Source organism: Rhipicephalus sanguineus, chromosome 4 (genome assembly GCF_013339695.2).
Source record: "Rhipicephalus sanguineus isolate Rsan-2018 chromosome 4, BIME_Rsan_1.4, whole genome shotgun sequence".
NCBI lineage: Eukaryota > Metazoa > Arthropoda > Arachnida > Ixodida > Ixodidae > Rhipicephalus > Rhipicephalus sanguineus.
Window position 1 is genome coordinate 14,652,470 of NC_051179.1, and position 23,510 is coordinate 14,675,979.

General features: G+C 46.6%; 1 protein-coding gene across 1 annotated transcript; it reads right to left on the reverse strand.

Annotated features, from left to right (window-relative positions):
* Positions 1-280: 280 nt before the first annotated feature.
* On the reverse strand, positions 281-22,462 carry LOC119389447 (protein gustavus). Its single transcript, XM_037656711.2, has 6 exons — positions 22,014-22,462; positions 17,071-17,287; positions 14,934-15,203; positions 10,135-10,358; positions 7,730-7,932; positions 281-3,602 (listed from the first exon to the last, which is right to left on the reverse strand). Exons 1-6 carry the CDS (start codon positions 22,118-22,120, stop codon positions 3,463-3,465), a joined length of 1,161 nt encoding a protein of 386 aa, XP_037512639.2. The 5' UTR covers positions 22,121-22,462; the 3' UTR covers positions 281-3,462.
* Between the last annotated feature and the right edge of the window lie 1,048 nt (positions 22,463-23,510).

Here is a 23,510-nt window from a genome sequence, read left to right on the forward strand (position 1 = left end):
GAACTGAAAAAATATTTGTGGCTTTTTTAAACACCACGCTAAATACTGCCACCAGCCTGGAAGTAACTCGGTTTGTTGCAAGAGTCGGACATTACCGAAAACATGTGCAGGCCTGTCACTGCCAGCTGATGCCAACATTCTAACTTTTTTCCCAAGTAACCAGCTAAAATATGTAAGAGAACATTGTAGCATAAAAGAGTGCACAGATATTCTGAAATAAATAAAAGGCATCACACCATTTCAATGATCAGACGTCACTGAAGATTATATTACAAGGATATTTCAGCAAACAATGTAAAATCTGCTTCATTTACAAAGCCAAATATACATTGGCAAGGTGTTGCTTAGAGCTATTCCCAGTTGAAGTGAGAAAACAAGGGGGATAAAATCCCTCAAACACATTAGTTGCTCATTTGAACATAATATTCTTAATAAATTCAGAGCATTACTGTGAATGCTGCAGTATGACAACCCTTGACACGCACTATTAACACAGGGATGACAATAAATACACGGACGCATTGGTTAGGCACCACTTAGCAGATAGAACTGCAGACCTATCAATTTTCTTGATGCAAGCACTGACACTGTGTTCGGATATGCGCGACATATGTCAAATTCATAAACCTAGACATTTTCAAACGATACAAGAAGCAGTGCCCAGCAGTTGAACACAAGTGCAGAACTTACACAATGACTGCATTAACCACTCAACATTTCACAAATATGCTCACCAAACTAGAGCAAGAACACACATATTCCTAGTCCCGTGAATTTCCACGGCAGTATCGAGAGATAAAATGTCCTGCACCACACTACCACATTCAAATCTGATCACCTAATGGCATTCGCCTGAACAAGAACGAGCTCAACCTTGCAAAAGGCTCACTCTGGCCAGAAAATACTGATGTGAACAAAAAAAAAATGAAAGATAGGTAATCTTTGAAGTTGCTTCTAATATAGAAAATGAATGCACCTGCCTAGCCTCCAGTGGAACTCACAGTGGACTTCTGAAACGGCATTATATTGCTCAGAGGCACTACACAGCACACTTACTGCATCCAGCTCGATGCGAACTGATGCTTGAGAGAGAAAAGCAGCAAGTGGACAAGGAAAAGCACACACCAGCTGCTTGAAGCAGCATCACTGATTACTGCCACAGCACAGGCAAATCCTAAATGGTTCCTCTGCATCACAACTGTTCAATTATGTGGCCTGAAAATTTCCTATTGCAAGCTGCCAATAACAAAAGCAGTTTCTACACCTCACACAACACACGCAGTAATATATCAGATCAGCAGTAATCGGACAGCTAAGCTCTGCAGTCTTTTGAAAAAGCATCCTGCCCTAGGTTCAATGCAGCCTTCCTTATTTGGTGTATGACAAGCCTTAGCAGAAGCTCACTACACACACAGCTCCAACCGAAGATGCTGCTGCCAGATGCCTGTAAATGTCCCAGCAGTCTTTTTCCAAACTTCGGTCAGCCCACTGCAGCTAAATACTTAGCATCTATGTACATTGAACAAACCATGGTCCAGTCCGTGGTCAGAATTGTCCAGCCACACATGGAGTGTCGCAAACACAAAAATATCCCGCTTGTTCCTCTCGCGAAGAATGCGGCCGCCAAAACAGATGCACTCTTCACTGGTTTGGTTGGTCTACAGCGCCTACAACTTGGTGTCACTTGGAGTGTTCACAGCATAGTCGCTCAGAACAAAGTCGACGACAGAGGCGGCGAAACTGTGCACACAACATTGCACTGGCAAATGCTGTCATTAGTAGGTGTGGCTAAGCTATGCCCACAAACATGGAAATTAAAAGCAATGTGACAGGCGCCAAGGTTATCTGCAAACTCACATAATGCTGCACAAATGCCTTTAAGTGCCACAGAGCCGAGTCCCAAGCAATTCACACATTACTCAGCACCAAAAGGTGCCTCAATTTGCAATGCACCCTCTGCAGAGTCCCACTATTTCAGAACATGCCTTACCTCTTAAATACTGCACTTAACTACTTTGACATACTGCACATACACCACAGGGTGGATTTGTAACTGAACTAACAGAAGCAATGCATCAAACAGGACATGTCAGATAACTTGCTGATCACCTTGTTTCAAACAACTTGCGCCCTATAACAATATACAATGCTACATGTCACCAAGTTAGGTGCCAGCCACTGAAATAGCTGCACTAAGCCCTTTGGTAAGCACACCATGAAATATTTTACATAGAATCGCATATCCTATAACGTAAGGATCAATACTATAGTAATGTTTAGCGAGATTGTAATTCTACCAACTGCAAATAGCAAAATACATGCAGTACACTGCAGTGGTTACGATTGCCAAGAAGGGTGCTGCACAAGAACATCGTCATCATACAGCATTTGTGAAGTATGTCAAATGAAGCAACATGCACCAACCATCTTCTAAACGATTTTCACATGTGCCAGTAACCATATTTATCCAAATATAAGGCAGGAATGGTCATGTAATAAGGAACTGAAGAATTATAAACAGCTGAATTTAGAAGTCAAAATAAAACAACATGGATAATAAAAACAATCTACGTTACATTACAATATTGGCATGGCGAAAAAGAAATATTTAAGAGAGTATATCAAATAAATAATAGAATACATAAATATACCGTTATTTACAGTTCATCCTCCCATGAACCCCATTAGAGACTCCTTAAAAGCTCTGTTTGGCCAGAATTAAATTACTGCTTGTTCTTCACAAAGCATAAGCAAATGCCTGTCCCAACTCGCACAGTTTCGAGTGCTCTTCAACTTTAAATACTGGAATGCAAACACAATGTTATTATTAGCAATGCCATTTGCTAATAATGATAATGAACACGTCAACAAAGTGGTAGCACATGAGAACACGTGTGAAAATAACAAATCGCTCAAAATGATACATCTTTAAAAATTCCTCAGTATTAGCGCGTTCAAAAGAGTGCGTTGTTCTAGTAATTTAGGAAAGGCTTAGCAACAGCTCGAATCCCTTTTACAGAGGTCGCAACGATGCTAACCTTTCGTGAACGCTCGGGCGTTGATTGAAAGCTTTTTCCAGAATGCTGACAAAAAGAATTTGCATTTTAAGTCTACCAGAATAATGATAGAGTGAACTTGAAAAGCTAAAAAAAAATTGAAGAGCTTCCTTTGCAGACTATTTAAGAACTGCGCAATAAGCAACCAAATGAAGCAAGACAAATAATTCAGAGTTGCCATCTCCCCACAATGCCAGAAATATAGGCCATCAAGGTTTTCAAGAAAGCAATGTACTACTAGAGAACAATGCACCTGCCTTACATCAGCATAAATATGGCACAAATCCACCCTGTGCTTTGCTCATGAGTAGGATTCCTGAGGCAGACCCGTGGCGTGAGACTGGCGTGAGGGTTGGGATCGGCAGTTGGACTCTAGGCAGCCCGTGTGGCACAGGGCTGGCGGTCATTAACTGGTCCGGTCTTGATACAGCAGGTATGCCTTGAGAGCCGTTGGAAGGTTCAGTTCATGCACCCGTGACAAGCGGGTCTTGCCGACACGCTGCCGTATCACTCGCCGGCAGATATCCTTTAGGGGAAGTGGCTCCGCTGCAAAGACACACACACCGGAATCAAGCCACCAGGGCATTTACTCGGCAATGGCTTGACATATCGTTTTTCTAAGAGCACAACATGTTTATGAAAAGGTCCATGCTGTACCTTTCTGTAAACTTTGAGCGCACATGATCTTGTCGAACTCCAATAAATTCCTTACGATTCCTTACGAGTTTTGGAGGACATTTTGAAGGGACACCAACATTGATAATTTACATTAAAATTAGGGGTGTGCGAATATTCGAAATTTCGAATATTTTTCGAATAGTGTTTGCTATTCGATTCGATTCGCACTGAAATTTTACTATTCGAACTATTCGAACTTGCCAAAGACAAATGCAGTCAACGTCCGGTTGAAAGTGACCCCTTCAGATTTTCAATATGCTTCACCTCATAACACTCTCGTATTGCGGCAAAGCTGCCTTTCAAGCTCCGTTACGGTCGAACTTAGGCACAAAGTCCGGTTGGAAGTGGTCCCTAGATTTTCAGTATGTTTCACCTAATCACACGCCCGTATTGCGGCAAAGCTGCCTTTCAAGCTCCGTTACGGTCGAACTTAGGCAAGAGACAGTCAACGTCCGATTGGAAGTGGTCCCTAGATTTTCAATATGCTTCACCTCCTCACACCCCCGTATTGCGGCAAAGCTGCCTTTTAAGGTCCGTTACGACGGAACTTAGCCAAGAGACAGTCGTCGTCCGTTTGGAAGTGGTCCCTATATTTTCAATATGCTTCACCTCATCACACCCCCGTATTGCGGCAAAGCTGCCTTTCAAGCTCCGCTACGGTCGCAAATGTGTTAACTCAACAAAACGCTGGTTCCAATAGAGATGAAAGATGTGGCAGAGTTGGGGGCTCTATTAATGCTGTTTTGGACCTGAAATTTGGGCAGGAAGTCCGAAAAATCGGACGCCGAAGCTTTTTAGCATCCAAAACTTCAGATGTTCTTACATATCGACGTCTACAAGGCAGATTTGGAACTCCGGACTTGAAGAGAGCACACCCTTGTCTGCCACATCAGTTGGCCTTCCACAGAAGTTGAAAGAAAAGGAGAGGCTGAGGAAATGGCATCTCTGCCTATCACGTGTAAAGTGTTGTCGGCAACACTTTGGTTGCACCAAATCATGTACATAAATACAATTCGGCCTCTACATTGCCTCATTCTTGATAAGAAAGACAACTGTGAAATATGCCCCTACCAGCGCTTCATCAACCTCGCGAAAAGAAACACTTTCATGTTGCTATCTCACAAGAACATACTTAGGGATTCTCTGCAACTTTTTCTGTAATTTCACTTCGAAATATTCGAAAAATGTTTGAGAAATATTCGAAAATTATTCGAAATTATTCGATTCGATTCGCACTCAATCTTTATTATTCGAATTCGCTTCGCACCCAAAATTTTGCTATTCGCACAGCTCTAATTAAAATCTTAAGGTTATCTGACAAAGACCTACTAAATAAAGCGTAAAAGTCACAAGCGAAAATTTGGCTGTCCGTTGTATGGAAACGTCAAAGAGAAGTGACATTTGGTCAAGGTTCAGGAATGACAACTATCATTTTGATAGCGAGCACATGCGCTCGCTTTATGTTTCTTGCTCAAAAAAGCTACATGTCATTTTTCAGTAAACTCAGTTGCAAGTAAGTAGTGCAGTTTGTGTCACTTCCTCCTGCTTTGTTCCGTGTCTGCAGCGCTGTTTTATATTATTCATGGCATACTGGTTGATTATCATGACGGAGTAGCGCAAGCAATTAAGGCACAAGACAGGAGGGAACACAGTACAGTGCTGTCCCGTGTTCCTTCCTGCCTTGTACCCCCCTTCGTCTCTTGCACTACCCTATTAAGAAACATCAAAATAGTTTTGATTTGTGGTTTTCTCTTATGTCTCTACCTTCATATTTTTGGCAGAAAACTGCTAATTCTTATCAAGGAAGATAGTAAAAGTTTCCGCAATTTTTATGCAGACCCAAAACACCAGCGGTTCTCATGTCATATACAGTAAAAGCTAGTTAATTCAAACTCGAAGGGGACTATAAAATTGTTCGAATTAAGCGGAGTTCGAGTTAGCGGGTGGGCACTAGAATGGACAGACATCGCGCCACACCGTACGGAGAGAACCCAGAGAAGCCGCCTCTGGTCTCGTTCCTGCAAATTAGGCGATACTACACATTTGTGGCAGGCAATTTCGTAAATTACGTTCATGCTCAAATAGCGAACAGAATTTATTGATCAGTCAGTGATACGACAGAAACAAGCAGCGACTTGCATTCATGTGAGCAGTGAGCCTTAATGCCAAAATATACGAAGCTATTTGTGCTCAAAAACACGTTCATTTACATGGCACAGTTAACAGAATCAAAATTTAAGGTCTTTTTTAGTTTATTTATAGAACAATATTAAAACTACCCAAGGGGACACGGCTAAAGGCAAACATTGCCTGACTGGGCCGTGCCACCCATACAGCAGTAGCAGCGGACAGACATTTACAACCATAAAATCATACATGGAAATCAATCACTACACTTGTTTTACACAGATGAAAGTAATGAGTAATTTGGGTGATCATTCTGGGCCGATTTGTGATCATTCTGAACCGATTTCTGTGAGGAGGGACGAAAGCAAGAGGGCTCCCAGTTCGAATTAACTGTTGTAGATACCAACATGTTCGAATTATCGGAAGTTTTCCCCCATAGAAATACATAGGGCTGTGCCGGGACCAGGGCATCAGTTTGAATTAACGAAGTTTAAATTAACGAGCTTTTACTGTACTTCACAATTTATTCAGGTACTTCAGCTGTGTTTATGTAGGAAGTGTTCATAGAAGTTACTGTGTGGCAGTCTGCTGATTTTCTGATGCTGAGCCGCCGTCATTTTTTTTTCAAACACAATAAACAAACCTCGAGAGGACCCTATCAAAATGATTTAAGGCATCACAAGAAATTGTTCCAGGAATTTCAAAACAAAGAGGTGTCATGGTACGTTTCATTTTTGCATCCTTTCTTGCTTACAGAAACCTTGGATAACAATAACACCAACCTAATTCATATTATGTGACCATAACCAAGAAATCCACCTTTAATTGATAGTTGCTTTTTGTCTCCATTAAGCAGTGAGCTAGAGTTCCCCAAATGTATGGGGAACGCTCAATAAAGATTTCCCCTGACCTACTTATATTTTGAGCAGGATGTTGAAACTGTGCATGTGTAACGGTATAAGTCTCATGTTTAACAGTGCAAAAGGACACGAACAAAGGCAGAGACCAGATGACACGAGCGATGTGTTAGTCATTGTCATGTTAGCTTTACCTGACTCTGGTTAATCTCTTCATCATTGGGTGTCGCTACCAGCGTAGCCCATAACATATACTACTTCTCTGTAGCCCGTAACTTCTCTGATAGCCCATAAGTGCAGTGAATTGAAAAGTGGAAATCACTGCAATGTATTTCAAGGTATTCAAATGCGATAAGTTCACTGCATGATGACACCCTGATGATTCATTCTTCTTCTTAATAACAAGGCAATAAACTTGTAGAAAAACAGCATTTTCCTATTCCATTCTAAAAGGATTCACCCATCAACCAGTTGATAAACTGCCTCTTGCAGACTTCAGTACCAACCTAAGTTGTTCAAAGATTTTACATCCCATCGATTTGCACTGCACAAACTGGCTTTCCTATTCTCCCTGTCCACTGGCACAAGCAGGAGCATTTGCACAATATCTAGACCTTGATTGAGGTGCATTCAGCATGGTTCCCATATAAATTGAAGTTGTGAAACAGTATATTCCATCCTATGCTCAATGGTCGGTTTTTGCCAGTCACCAGCATCACTAGCAAATTCAAGGCTACGCAAAATTCACTGTTGGGCAATCTTCATTTTTCATACTTTGCTTGCCACAAAGGCTCTAGGTGCATAAATGACACGAACCTATAGCTGCAGAACAAAAGTAATGCACCAAATTACTGAAATAAATAAATAGTGTTAAACAGATTTATGATCAACAAATAAGAATTTGCTACGCCATTAATTTCATTAAAGCAACAGTCAACTTGCTTTAAAGCATTTTTCAAGCAAAGAGAACATGGCTATCCATAAAAACCAGTCATGAAACAGAGTACTCACGGTCGAGTCCACCAATATACTTCATGGTGATCTCACAGTGGCCCCAGACTGCACTGACCACTGGGTAGAGTTTCTTGCCCCGCAGACCCCGAAATGCCACGCCCAGGTATCTGCCTTCAACCACAAAGGCCAACGTGCCTTCGTCCATGTCCAAAACAACCAAGAATGCATCCGGTACTAAGAAGATCTCGTCAGCTGGACGGCTTCGTTCATGCATAGATAAACAGAATTGTAAGCTTTAGCATCATCAGCAAGGAAAAAGACTGCACTGTTTTTTGCACATATGATGTGAGGGATGCTGTGGTTGAAAGGCTCTGAATAATTTTACACTGCTTCAGTTCTTCACCCTGCGCCAAAATTTTTGAATGTGGGCGCTGTTCAAATTCCAAGTGCAACTTGTGGGTATTATGTTGGCTGAACACAATCCCCACAGTGCGCAGTTGGAATGCAAGGCACCATGAAAACACATTCCTCAGGCACAGAGGGCTGCTCTTCCGCAAGATCACTTTCAAACTTCCTGCACACTGGAGTTGACAGTTTGTCGCTTCCCTTCTCCCTGCCCTCCGCAGGTGCCTGTACTGCAGTGAGGCCATAAAGCACTCACTGCTTGTCCATTCGCAAACGGGACAGGGGTTTACACCCTATTGCTTGGTTCAAGTGGCCACTTGCATCCCCTCTTTCTTGGTGACCTGAGCCGACCACAAAGCAAGGAACCGCTCTTGGACACGGCGTTTACTCAATTCCAACTTTCGCAATGTCATTTTTTGCTGGCACGCCTTGCAGAAAGTCCTTGACTTGAGGCAAAGAGAGATGTGGCTCACTTGACATGCACTGTCATACTGCAGCGGGTTGTTCTCGGAGGGTATCAGCTAGCTAAAGAAATACTAATGCCGTAGCAGTCCCATCATCGGGAGGAATCCTCCCATATAGAAGTGTGTGACCAAATTCTCGAACACTGTTGTGTCACCCTTGAATTATGGGAGAATTGTGCACACTATGCAGAGAGGATGCACCAGTTGGTGAACACCAAGGTAGTCATCTAATAAACCCCTTCCTTGTACTCTGTCCCTCTCCTTGAGGCCGGTACTCCTGCTTCCAGAGAGAAAGAACGAGTGTCTGCTTTGGGCATACACAACACAATATATAGCTGCGAGTGACGCTCTCTTCTTGTACTTCTTTCTGCTGGTGGTGCTCAGGCATCTAGGCTTTTGCTTGAAGTTATGTACCAACTAGCCCAGCAACAAGTTCTGCTAAGTTACATGTGGTAGAGCAGACAACTACCACTAAAAGCAAGTGAAAAGAGAGAAAAACTGGCGTTCTTATAGCTGCCAAAGGTGCACAGGAAGCACTCCTGACTCGTGCAGCACTGATTTGCAGTCGTCCGTTTCAAGTGCATTACAATGGTGATGAGAAGTGAAATTTTATACCGGAATTGTTTGGTAATTGCCGCAGGATGGATCTTAGGCTGACATTTCTTTCGTAAAAATATAACACCATGTTCACAGAAAGAATGAGAGACAGTCCGGCTCCTGAGAGAAACATAGTATTGTGAGAAAGTACATTTGAGAGCTGCGGAAAAAGCCAAACACGGCTAGGAACCTCGACGACCACACAAGTGCGAAAGGCATGCTGCCAAAATGGACGCAGATCGCCATGCCCAACTGGGCGAGGCAGACGCTTGCAAGCATCGCAGAGCCAAGGAATGCCTGGACATAGCATCAGTCACAACTGATCGGCCACCGACTCCAGCTGAAGCCTCGCGTTCTTTCCTGACATTTGTGAAACTTCCATAGCTGGGGTAGAAGCTAAGAAAACTTCGTGAAGAATACACAGTAGCCTGCATCATGGAACATGTTTTTCTGGAAAATTCAAGGTATCATGCAAAATGTAAAAATTTCAATTTCTTTCCCATTAAAGAACTTAACAAATGTGGGTATCACATCAGCAGTTATAAAATAAATTTACCTATCTCACAAAAATTTTGGCAGCCACACAGAGGAGACATAGACCTTTGCACTAAACCATATCTAATAAGATACGAAGAATCCTGCGAGATTAATGACAAAATAAGGAAAGATGCTTTTCTGAAACATTCTATACAATGTTTATTTGGTAGTTTATTGCACCACCAATTACTTAAGTTCACAAATAAAAATGTCTGGAAGATAAAGAGTTCGACCTGCACAGGTTGGCTCATCGATTCAAAAATGTTTAACATCATAAAGGACAGGCCAGGAGTGAAGCATAGAGGCAAAAAACACTGACCCACTAGATGCACTGCAGCAGTCTATGCAAGTGGGATACTCCCCCTTCAGATTGCAGCCTGCCCTCGGTGCAATCATATTCAAGTTCATTCAACTCTTTGCATTCAAAGGACACCGATGAAACAAACAAGGAACACTCACCAGTCACCAGGATAGGTGACAGCGGGGTTGTTTTTAACGTCATGATACAGCTTGTTCCGGCCCAGGTCCCATCCCCATGACTCACGGTTGCTGCCCACCAAGGACTGGTAGCCAACCGAGTGAAGTGGGGCATCCCGTGTGGCCACACCCACCACAGCATGCGTGCCCCGCTGCCGCGTACTCCAACGGACTTCCCACACATGAAGCCCTCGTGTGTAACCCACCTGCACAACAAAGTCAAGTGATATTGAAGGAAACATGCAAGTATTGAGGAAGCAGCTAAGCAATTATGTTTGTATTCCAATTTTTCCTCACATAACAGAACGCAGCTAAGCCAGCATTCTGGGATATACACGGCAAGGATATTTGAAGGAATTTCATCGCCATTTTCACTTTTACACCATTGAGGAACTTATGTGTCCACTGATTCCAAGAAATATTGTACCGCCAGCTCACTTAAATTTAAGCTGTGTGCTTTCTTGCAATGTCCAAAAGCGGAACCTAATTAATATTCTGATGTAGTTTTCATGCTTCTATAATTATCTCCTACTGGGTGTGTACTTACCGTACCAGTTTTCACTCTATAGCAGATCACGGCACAGAAATAAACACACGTATCAGGGAAAGCCGATGCATGTGTCCGTCCGCTCTGTCAGCCATAGTGTTTTCCACACATGGTAAAAGTTCAAAAATACTACTCCTTGGCATCACTACTGCGTGTTATTGGACGTGCGTGCAAGAAAGCCAAAACATTTTCAGCGCTTTGCTAAAAAGAAAGGAAATGCCTCGCAATGGGCACTTTAGGCAACATTTGCTGTGACACTGAATTTATTTCTTTATTGGTAGCAGCAGCGCACATCAAAAGATGCTACCTTGTACTATGTGGTTAATGGAAACTACTGTTTAACGTGTAGTTGTGCCGCATTCTCATTTGGCACATATTAACAATGTTTCACTATTCAAGACACCAAGTAGTAGACATTCAATTCACAAATTGAACTATTTGCAAAGATACCATTCAATTCAAATATTCAAGTACTATTCGTACACCACACTATACAGTAGCTTGCTCACCCTTAAATGTTGAAATAAAGAATAAAGAGGGAAGCACACCAAATTGCAAAACACCCTCTTGCTGTATTTGAACAGCTGGAAGAAGGATGTCTGCCAAATGAATTCCAAATAAGAAAATAGTGACGTTTCACTTTAGTCGATGCAGGTTACACGCAAGTGTATGGATGCTACAGTCAAACTGGCATACTGTCGAGATCCATAATAACGAAAGTACGTGACAACCAAATTCTCGCAACAACAAAGTAATTTCCTGTCCCCAGCAAACATCTATAGGATTCAATGCATCTCATATTTGTCAACAACGAAATGTTAAACTGCAACCCTGCAACAACAAAATTGAAGGGTCGCTTTGCCACATACTTTCTGCTCATGAAGGGTTGCCATACTCCAAAATGTGCTCAAATGTCATTGCGTCACAATTAGACTGCGGTAAGCACCACCACATTGTGGTTGCATGGGTGCCACCATCTTTGTTTACAAAATCAGCATGGCACCGAAAGCAATTGCACATGCCAGACGTTGTCATAGCCAGGCAGTCAAGGCGGAAAGTTGGACTAGTTGGTATCGAGCACAGTAGGACATGATTACTAGCATGAAGGGAACGGGGACGAGAAGAAGCATGGTCCCTGTCATTTAGGGCAAAGCGACGGAAGTGACGGAACCAAGGTGCCACTACAGCGTCGGCCACGTGGCATAGACCACATAGGTTTGGCCAGTGATTCATTGGTCGGACGTGCCCTAGAATACAGATCTCACAGGACCCTGAAAATCTTCATGGTTGTTTTGCACGAAGTCCAGGGTTCAATCATTATGCGGGGAAAAAAATTTTTTAACGAAATATTTAAGGCGCATGTGCTTCGAGATGGGGCTGCTAAGCATGACTGGATGAGATTCAAGCAGGCCAGTGTTGCATGGACGCAGTGCACAATTGGGGTGCAGAGTAGGGGCGTGCTTTGCCAGAACACCGTGGCAATTTGGAATTAACAGTTAAATTGGAGGGGTGCTTGCTCAGGTGGGGGCGCTTGCTCGGAATTGTATGGTAGCATGATCTTTGGGAGCCCTCTGGGTATGCTTAGATCATGCCTTTTGTCGGACTAGTGATACCCGGCAGTCTGTGTTCTGAAATATGCAAGTCGTTCCACTTTGATCCGCAATCCGCGCACTCTGGGGTATCCAAAACTTGGCACCGCATTCGACAATAGTACTTCTGGCGAGGGATGTACCAGTACTTGCAGAATTTCGTTTGCTTCTACCTCGATTGCCAGCGCCGAAAACCTTCAACGCACGCATCGCAAGCCAGTCTACAACCACTACCTAGCCCTAACCGTCCGTATGGGCGCATGGGCATCGATTTGTATGGACCACTTCCTCTGACGTCAGCTGGTAACCGCTAGGCCATCATTGCTGTTGACCACCTCACGCGATACGCCGAAACTGCCACCCACCCAGCGGCTACACCATGCGATGTTGCCTCCTTCCTGATACACCGATTCATACTGTGTCACAGTCCACCCCAGGATCTTCTCAGTGATCGAGGCCGTGTCTCCTTGTCGGAAGACGAAGCCATGCTGTCTACCGCAAAACTACTGCTTACCACCCCCAGACGAATGGCCTAACTGAACGCTTTAACCGCACGCTCGGCGACATGCTCTCAATGTAAGTCACCGCCGATCACAAAAATTGGGATGCCATTCTGCCCTTCGTCACCTACACCTACAATACCACCCCTCAGAACACTACTGGTCTTTCACCCTTCTTCTTATTGTATGAAAGGCCTCCTTCACACATAATCGACACGATCCTTCTATACAAGCCGGATCCATCTGAGTGTGCACCTACTTCTATCACAGCCAGGCTTGCTGAAGAGTGTCGCAAGCTTGCCAAGACCTTTACGACGAATGAACAAGAGCAGCAGAAGAGCATTCGCAGTGGCACCACCACTTCCGAGCCCACGTTCCTTCATGGAACGCTCGTATGGCTCTCGGTCCCAACCACTGCAACTGGCCTCTCTTCAAAACTACTGCCGAAATACAAAGGCCCCTACCAGGTCGTTGAGTGCACATCCCCAGTCAACTACGTGATCGAACCATCTGAACCATCTTCAGACATGCGCCGTCGAGGGCGCGACATTGTCAACGTGGAGCACCTCAAGGCCTACTATGACCCGCTCATAGTGACCATGGAGGAAGGAAAAACTAAGGAGAGGCCCTATCGTATCCCAATGCATTGCGAAAAGTGTGGCGGAAGTGACGTCAGATTTATGGGGCAAACAAACCGGTATGGGGCAAACAAAACAGCAGACGTCCCGCAGCGTGCTCTTCGCAGTGGTTCACTTCTGCTGTAAACTTAGCGCGTATTGTGCGGTTCGCACGCAGTAAAATGTTGCAAGCAGACGTTTACCAGGCTGTTCGTGCGTGGCAGGCCCGAGCGCTACGTGCTGAAATTCTTCGTGGAGCGTTTTTGTGCAACAGTACAGAAAGTACCGGTACGTGCCGTAATCAAAAACATTCAGCCCCTGCCTCATCGTATTCGAACTCACCTAGCAGTGACTTACGCGTTCTGGTGGGCGTTAGGCCTTTCTTTTCCTTTCTCGTAGCCCGATTTCCAGATCTATTGCCTGATTAGCGGTTCTTTGCTCGTGTATATGGAGTGAGCGCAGTAGCTATTTGGCGCAACGCCAACCTATAGTTGACGTAACTTCACATCGAAAAGAAGACACCGCTGTATTGTATACGCGATCGTGCACGTAAAGTTTGTAATTCCAGTGTGCACACAACACAAGCACGCAGCAAACGCACACCGCACAATACATACATCACGTAGACCGATAACAACAACAAAAGTTTATTGCCCTTTCTTTGAATGACACAGCCTCTATAAAACGTACGATGCCTTCAGCGCATGGTATGTACGGCTCATCAGACACCAAAAACAAAATTTCACGTGTGTTCTGAGTTAACACAACGAGTAAGAAGCAACAGAGCGCATATCCGAGAGCTCCACATGCAAATACCATGCCTTAGTGATCAGTAGTGAAGCGAACGTATACGTATACATGAAAAGTGACACCCGATACTGTCCGCAGTGCACGCGATTTGCACAGGGTATACGCAACAGCTGGGCATTGCGTAGCTTTCCTAACAAACACACAGAAGGAGCAGCACGCGTGAATTGACTACGCCACTTGCACGGCGAGAAACAAACAAAAAAAAAGGCTTCAAAAGTTTCGCGACTCGCTCGATGCGCGCATGCGCTTGAAAACGACGCGACAGAAATCGCGAAATGTTTCGCTGCTCCTTCGCTAGGAGGCAATGCGGGCCTTTGCGATGCGGAGGCTTCACGAATGTGACGTCAGGGCCTCTCCTTAGTTTTTGCTTCCTCCATGATAGTGATAACCGGGCGCCTCCCTTTTCGTACTCGGGTAACTGTAGTGAAGCCTTGGAACTGAGTAATGGGTTGCGCTCTCCAGCGCCTTCTAGTGGGTTGTTTTTTTCGGCTCCTCCTGAAATAACGCCGCTCGCGCTGAGAGTCCGTGCTTTGACCTTACTGTCGCCATTGCGTATTGTTGCTGAGTGCCGTCAAATAAACGCTTTAACACTACAGACAGTCAGAACGAAATTATTAATTAGGTGAAAGCTTATCTGTCAAGTCTAGGCAAAGAAAAAAGAAAAGACGAATGCCGTGACACTGTGCACGTGTGAGTGCAAGCACCGCGATGCGCCCACCTTGCCACGAATGCAGTCCGTGCTCTGAGCAACAGGATGTCGGTGGAAGGTGAGCCGGTCATCTTCCTTGACAAAAATGTTTAGTGACCGATCCTCGGGGTTCCAGGCATGCCGGCACTGTAACTCTGGACTAGCTGGCGGCATGTCCAGTAGCAGTTCGAGTCGCAACGGCCGCTGGGGCTCCCGCACGTCATGGATCCAGCCAGGCCGGCTTGGGTGGGCAACTGATGGCTGACCCACCAGACTCTCTTCCTCCATTGGCTGAACCACCTGTGCAACAGAGAACTCAAATGGAGGGCCCCATCTGTGTATACAGCGAAGTAATGTCCAAACCAAAAACCAAGAGCAATCATGCTGTTCAAAATTATATCACAATGCTGAAACATCGAACCACTTACCAGAACATCGAACCAGGCCAGAAACTTTGTTTCCTAAACTTAACTAAAGTTACTTTAAGGACAGAGCTGAACCTCTTTTCTACTTCTGAGAAATGTGTTGTCTATTATGGTGGCACTATTTCTGATGCACATTGTTGAATGAAAATAGTGGTAAAAGCTGGTTGAAAGGACCATCATATGTGTACTAGTAGAATTAAGCCAAAACACTGCAAGAGACAGGGACATCACTCTAGGTGTAACAGACAACAGCGGCTGGTATTTTCCCTGATATTATGCAACAGCCCCTGTGTCTTTCACTCAGGGCCGATAATACACAACTATGTGTTATCCGAAATATCCACAGGTGTACAATTTACTACATTTCGATATCTTCAACAAGTCACGACTATAAATAATCCTAAACGAAGTACAACCACAGACAAAAAAAGAAAAAATCAGGGGATGCATTACACAGGCATTCTCATTTTCCCAGTGAGGACAGGGGCCATGCAAGCTTTTCCGACCACCCCTTCCCTCTCCAAAACATATATATTTATTACTTTGAAAATCAAAGCAACACACTAGCTCAATGGAAGAGAGAAGCTTTAAATAGTGAGAAATCGTTGAACGGGCAATGTCCCTGGAGCCAATGTTTCGACAAGAGGACTCATCTAAAGGCCTTGTTGAAACATTGGCTGCAGCAACATCCCCTGTTCAACCATTTGTCATTACCTGGAAAATGACACACATTCGAAATATTGTTATTTTCTTAATGCTTCCCCCCGAGTATGGCCTTTCCAAATTGTATACGAGGGTTATTCAAAAAGTAAGGGCTGTTTGGTCCTCCAAAAAATAAATATTCGTTAATAAAACTCTTCACAGGCTGGTTCAGTTTAGCACAAAACTACTTCACTTTTCTACACAATCACCGTTAAATTATAAGCACTTTTTGTACTGCTGCACCACTTTCTTTAGTCCCCCTGCATAGAAGTTCGCCGCCTAGGAATTATTTGCTGCCTGAGTTGGTCGGTAAGCATTTTTAGTACCCATCTTTCACACACTCTGTGATATCAGAGGTTTTCAGTTACAATCGTGCAAATTGTAGTGCAGCTGACAAGAGGAAATTCATCCGACAGACGACTAGCTGTCCCCCCCCCCAGTCGTCAATCTAACCGCAATTCCCGGTCCACTTGTTGAACAGTTTCATTGGTCTGGATTCTGGCCCTTCCACTCCGCTCTTGATCGTGCACATTTGTGTGGCCATTTGTGAAGTCTCGACACCATTTTATGACCTTTCCTTCACTCATCACTTCATGCTCATAAGGCACAACTCCGCATAAATTTGAGAAGCTTATGATCCTTTTGCAAGCAAAAATCGAATTACAGCTCGCACTTCGCAACAGGCGCGAGCAACTATTTTCGCGGACATTGTCGTTTGCATTCCCCGACAAGCAGACGGCTACTGAGTCAGAACAAAACTTCAGTATCTTTGCGAAGAATTAACAGATGGCGCTGCACAAATAAAGCTTCATTCTGACGTGTAAATATTTAAATATTAGCAAACGGCCCTTTCTTCTTGAACAGCCCTCGTAAATTAAGGTTGCTTTAAGACCTAGAACCACCATCCGAGCCTGGGGGCACACTGTGGTAAGAGACACCACATTTACTTAAACTGCCCATGATTTTTGCTGTACTACATAGTGAAACACAGAGAGCCTTTTAGGAAGAAGCACCAGCTGCGGGTGTCTGACCCAGCTGACCTTGAGGCCGGTGGTGACCTTCTGCCCCATGGTGGAACTCCGGTGGTGGTGTCGGTGCCTGCGCTGCTGTCTTCTCCAGAGCGCACTGGGACCGAGCCTCAAGGACTTGGCTGGGCAGGCAGGGCCATGCTGCTGCTGCGGCCACGGCACCACTCGGCCCAGCGGGCCCTCACAGCACAGAAGCACGCGTGGTGGGGGCACTGCTGCAGCGAGGCACCTGAGGCACGAAAAGGAACTCCTTCTCAGACTCTTATCTAATCATCCAAAGAGCATGACAGCATTGTTTTAGCATATGATCATAAAACTGGGCTGGTTGGTTTTCGCCCAACAGCACCAGCAGTGTAAACGATTGGGTAATTTCATTACAAAGACCTCTGTCCTCCTTGTATCAATTCTTGCTCTTTATGTTCATACAGTGTACTTACATTTGTGTAGGTGCCTCCTAAATAAATTTTAAAAAACGTTCAATGACGAGCAGGCGTTCAGGAGTTGTAGTAGTAGTAGTAGTAATATTAATAGTAATAGTATTAATAATAATAATAATAATAATAATAATAATAATAATAATAATACGAACACACTGCTACGTGGAAACGTCTTGGACATGCCACCCGACCACGCAATAGCGTTATAGTAGCGCCAGGCTATCAGAACACTTGAAACACTGCTGCGTAACTTACAGTGGCAACGTCATCTTGGAAGGCTGCGCAACACCCTAGCGCGGAGCGCAAGACAGGGCGCGGCGAGAGCTCCCTATGGTCCGTGTAGATTGGTTCACCTTCGCAGGAACACCGACACCGCGCACAAAGGTCTTGGGGCTAAAGAACGCGCTGCGGCCGGCCGCAGCAGTCCTCGGCAAAACACAGCCGCTACAGGATTCGACGCTGTCCGCGTGTACTTGTCAACGCCGCGCGCCCGTTAGTCGAAGACCTTATGTGGCCGGAGGAGGCCTGTGGCCCCTTGTGCTTGCTCAGAGCAGCGGCGGCGGTGGCGGTGGCAGGCAGACAGCGCGCGCACTCTTCCGGTCGGCCGAGCGGCCAGCTGTCGGCGGCACGGAAACAGCTGCTGTCCGCCCCGATGCGCGTTCTCCAGACGCGAGGCAGGGCCCCCCCTCCTCTAAAATCACCCCCCCAACCGCTATTCACCAGCAGATCGACGCACGGCGAGAGTACGTTACGCGAAACTGCAACAGCGGAGCGCGCACAGCCCCTCCCCACCTTCGCTGTGGTTCCCCGGAGTGCCATTGACCTCGTTCGCGGGGGCCCCACCTGAATAGTGTTCCCACCACGGCCGTCGCGCACTCTTTTCGGAACAAGGAGCCGAATATGTAATCGCTTCCTTACAACGGTTTAATTCTCCCCGAGATTTAGGCGGCGCCACAAATTCGTCTAAAAGATTACCAGCGCGGGGAGGAGGAGGAGGGGGGGGGATGTAACAGCCAGAATATGCCATCCGGACGTCCGACATGGACACTACTGGCAATCGTACGAAATTAACGCGATCAGTCACCTTCTGATAGTGAACTGTGATCGGCCAACGCGGTATGATGGTGTTCTTTGGGTCAACCAGGAGTGTTATACTGGACATTTTCAAATACCGCCATGCTGTTAAATTCTGCCATTGGCCAACTCTGATTGACCCAGAGGGCTGCTACGGCCTCTTTGATTGGCTTAAAATGCCGCCATTACGAAATCTGACAATATGGAGGAATTTGACAGTGTCCAGAATAGCACCCCTGAACGGCAAGCAAGTTGGAAACTCTTGTTTCGGTGCGCTGCCTCTGGAAGGCAACAGTGCGTCCATCGCAATCGCGTGGCTGTTTCGCAAATGTTCTACCGTGGAACCCCGAAGAGCTTTAATCAAAGTGTGACAAACGTGAAAGTGTTGTGGCTGCTGGTTTACCGTACGGTAAGCACGGCAATAACGTACTGTCCTGGTCGGCACGTGGCTATTTAGCCTTAAAGACTTGTATTAGCCACTATCATCATCTCATCGGATTACCGTACCATTCCGCCACAGCACCATACGCAACGAGCAACTCGCGTAGTTAAAATGTTTTCCGATTCGTGTAGCCGGTGCCATTACAGGCACTGCTAAGAAACGCTAACGAGGAAGTTTTCAGGGCCCTAAAGCTACGCCGTAGTGGTGGTGGTGGTCAAAACATTTATTAACCATTAAATGGTTACAGAGAGGCTATTAGGTTGAGGCCTTATTGGCCTCCTCCCCTCACAGTACTAGTTGTAGCCCCTATTCCAGGACTCCATTGGCAAGCAACGCCGCCCGGGTCCGTTGAACCAGGGCCTTTTGGGCCTTGAGGTCCTGACAGCCGAGCAGGGCCGTCTCCCAGTCCTCTCTCGTGGTTTTGGGGTTTGGGAGGATAGATGGTTTGACTGGCACGTCCAGACTATGTGGAAGGTGTCAGCCACCTCGCCACAGAACTGGCACGTGCCATAAAAGGATGAATTGAAATGTTTTAGAACCGCTGGGCACAGTACAGTGTTAGTGAAAAGTTTTAAAAGGAGGCGCTCGTCAGCGTGATCCAGTCCCTTACAAGCATAGGCGTGCGCACAAGAGGGGCACGCAGGTTTCCCCCCTGACGGGAAACCTGCGCACGCCTATGCTTACAAGGGTCCGGATAGCGCTAGTGCTCCTCCTTGTAGTAATCGGTGATGCTTTGAATGAAAGGGCCAAATTGTCTGATTGGGAGATAGCCCGCGAAGAGAGTGCGCGGGCGGCCTGATCGGCCTGTTCGTTTCCCTGGAGTCCTTGGTGACCGGGGGCCCAAACCAGATTACGCTGAGTTGGATCAAGGTATCAGCAGCTAGGTTGCAGTATGCGCTGAGCAAGCGGGGGATTCCACCCTAGCTGATAGTTCTGACACGCCCCTCGCGAGTCGGTGATGATGTGTTTCGACGAGGAATAGGTGAGAGCCAGAGCAATGACAATCTCCTCCGCGTGTGTTGCACTGTAGGCTTTGAAAGTGAGCCCGTTTACTGTTTTTGTGTTGCGTACGACCGCGGCCGTATACCACCTCCTGTGGTGTGGGCCGGCAACGTCCACGTAACACACGTGTTGCTGTTGACCAAAGTGTCGCTGCAACGCTTCCGCACGCGTCTGGCGACGACCGCTGTGGTCTTCTCTGGACACGTTGAGGGGAAGGGGTCGGACCCAGAGGGCGTGTCTCCAGGGCTCTGGCGCACTCACCCTTTCCTCACTGTGGTAGCCGAGAAGCCCACCTCATCAACCAATGTCTTGCACAGACCCATTCCGGTCGCCGCCTCTTGAAACGGCTGCACATCGTAGTGGAAGATTTCGATAAGGTTTGACCACCTGGAATTCTTTCATGCGTACCAAAACCTCGGTAGACCGCACAACAAAACAATTATGGGCAGTTGGTCGATGTCGAAATTTTCTAAACTGTAACGACGCAAGCAGGACGTTTGGAACGTGAAAGTTGTAGTACGAGCACCAACCGAAATAGCCAGAATCGCCATTTTGCCGCAATTTCGGCTTCGATAATGTCCGTTGGCTATCGCCTCCCGCTGGTCAAATTAGGTGTCATGCGCCGAAACATTAAATCGGAACTGCGATTTTGCAGCGACACCTTTCGCTTCGATTTAATGCCACTCTAACATCCACCTTGACGTACGGCCGGCTGATCCCATTAAAAACACGGGCGGAGTGTTGCGTTGACCAATGACTAATAAACGCGGGGCGCTAGTTGAGACATAAACAATGGAGAACGTGCGATCACCACTACCGTTTTATTAGTACGCAAACAATCGCCCATATAATGCGCAGGATACAACCGCAGCCACAAATGAAAACATCAAAACGATTTCTTTTAAAACACCGGTTCACAGGGTGCCTTCTGACCGGTACAGGGACACATACAGACGTATTGCTGATAGAGCTGTCAGTCACGAGAGTGGGGAGGGGGCTATAGGGTTTCTGCTTTTCCCGATAAGCTCTGCGTCTGACCACCGAGACAAGGCGCAAAAAGAAATAGCTACGAAAGCGCGACCCGGAGCTGTTGACAAGTGCGTACTAAAATAAGTTGGATAAACAGCACTTGTCCCGTTTTAGTATAATCGTTCTCTAGCCGTCACGTTTTCGCCACAGCGCTTAAAAAAAAAAAAAAAACACTTTTGCGGTTGAATGAGCTGTTATGCATATTGCTCCCACTTTGTACGCACTTTCACCTTCGGGAGTCGGACAAACAACCTTTACAGCGCATGTCCACTTTCTTTGATTTGTCATCAACTCTTGCCCACTTTTTCTCTTTTTTTTTTCCCCCACAACGGATTGCTAGCTAGCCAAGCCTCACACACTTCACTTCAGTTCGCAGCCGTGACCAACCGCCCCTGCAACACCAATGTAAGAACTTCGCCGCTCTAACGGCATCTTCCCTTTCCCCGTGGCGTCCCAACCATTATGTGCGCGTTAGATTATGAACAAGAAGAAATGACAGCAAGGCAACGGGGTTCGGCAGAGGCGGCGCCTTCGTGCGCGGTTACGCCCCCTCCTCGTCACTATATTTACCGTAACGCGCCGGTCGCGTTCAGAGCGAAACCTGAGCCAAGGCCGGCACTTCGGCGATAGAGGGAACAGTTACGCGCGATCTGCACTATCCACAGAGTCGCCACCGGTTAGTAATTGTCACACGTGCACAGAGGCAGGGTAGGTTCGACGATAACGCGCAATCGAGTCCGTGCATCGCTTTGACCAACGGAGATTGCGGTTTCGGCCGTGCCAGTCCACGCCGTCCACACACAGAGGGTGGCAGGTGCGCGCATGCGCGTATTACACCATAATCTGGCCCAATTGGTCGGCCAGTTATCGGCAGAGATTGTTCGCCAGATAGCGCCAGCCGCGCACGTTTCAATCGGTTTTAGTCGGACGCGCGCCTTAAAGGCAGCAGCGCAAGCTCGATCGTCGCTCACCGGAAGTGCGGTTCTCGCCTGAGCGGCACGTAGCCCAGGCCCGCTTGCAGCAGCCACGGCCCAAAAGGCGAAACCAGGGCCAGGGGCGGAGGCGGAGGAGGCATCATCGCGCACCACCACGCAATGCCTATCCCTAGCTGCTGCTCCGACCACGACTCGACCACCACGAGCAGCGCACTAACGCCGGAAGCATAGGTGCAGTCCGGAGCCAACGCGGCTGCTGCCAGCGGCACGACGACGACGCTGCTAGGCAGCTGCTCACGGGGCGCGAGTACCGAGCGCGGGGGACCGTCTCCTCGACTGCAAGCGGCGCCGCGATCGATGCCGCACACGGACTGCCAAAACGGGCCCGCGTTCCTCCTCGGGTCCCGGCGCCGGTTTTCAGACGCCACTTCCAGACCTCCGGCGGCTTCTTTCGCACCGGCTTTCTGACGATCCCCCCGCGTACCACACATGTCCACAACGTAGCCGCAAATCTCCGCACTCTATCCCACTCGCGTTGGCTTCGCTAGTTCGGGGTTTCGTGTTACACCATGCAGTCGGGCACACACACGAGCGAACGAAGGAGCAGTAAAAAAAGGCATTCAGAAACGTAAAAATAAAAGCAAGTTATCGCAATGAATTCGCACTGCAGAGTGCGCCTAAATTCGTATACACCGACACGCGTTAATCACGGGTGGGGGTGGGGGGTCTTGACCCCCCTTGTTGGGGGAAGGGGAGGGGGCACTCCTTACAAGTGTCCCCCCTTTGAGTGTCTCTCAAGGGTATCTCTCAGAGACTGGGCATCTCAAGCGTCATGTATTTGAATTTCAATCTTTTTTTTTTTAATGCCTGTACCTGCGTTCAATACCCCTCAGCTGTGTGAGACTATTGAAATCGCAACTGCAACTCCACCGGTTTCAGAGAAGAATCAATAGAACAATGCAATCACGCGAGCTATCAACCCATGCTCGATTTTTCAAAGCGTGACCTTAATTTTTACATAAATAAAAAATAAAACCTATATTTATAACAACAAAATGGCCGCCATGGCAAGATACGTGTCCCCCCTAGTGATTTTTCTGGATTTACGCAAGTAAACACGGACCCCTCACCCCTTTCACGTCTTGCATATTTTAGCATGCGGGTTCTTGTGGAAGCTCCATGCATCCGGCGCGTGAGTGGTCGGTAATTTTGTGCACGCAAGCGATTAAACGACGCGGCACAACAACGCGCGAATTCAGAGCCTGCAGCACGAAGTGACGTCACACTTTCACTCTTCAGCTCAGAGATCCGAGTTACGTCACAAATTGGCGCAGGACGGTCCGCTCGAAAGCTTCGAAAAGCGCACGGAATTTTCAAGCGCTTGCGCTGATGACAATGGTGTCAAATTTGCACCAAAATCCAGACATCGCCCCAAGCAAATATGCAAACTTGTAGCTACCGGCATACGCCGGTCTCTACACGTTCGCGCAAGCGATATGGACCACATGTGGAGATAACAATAATAACGAATGC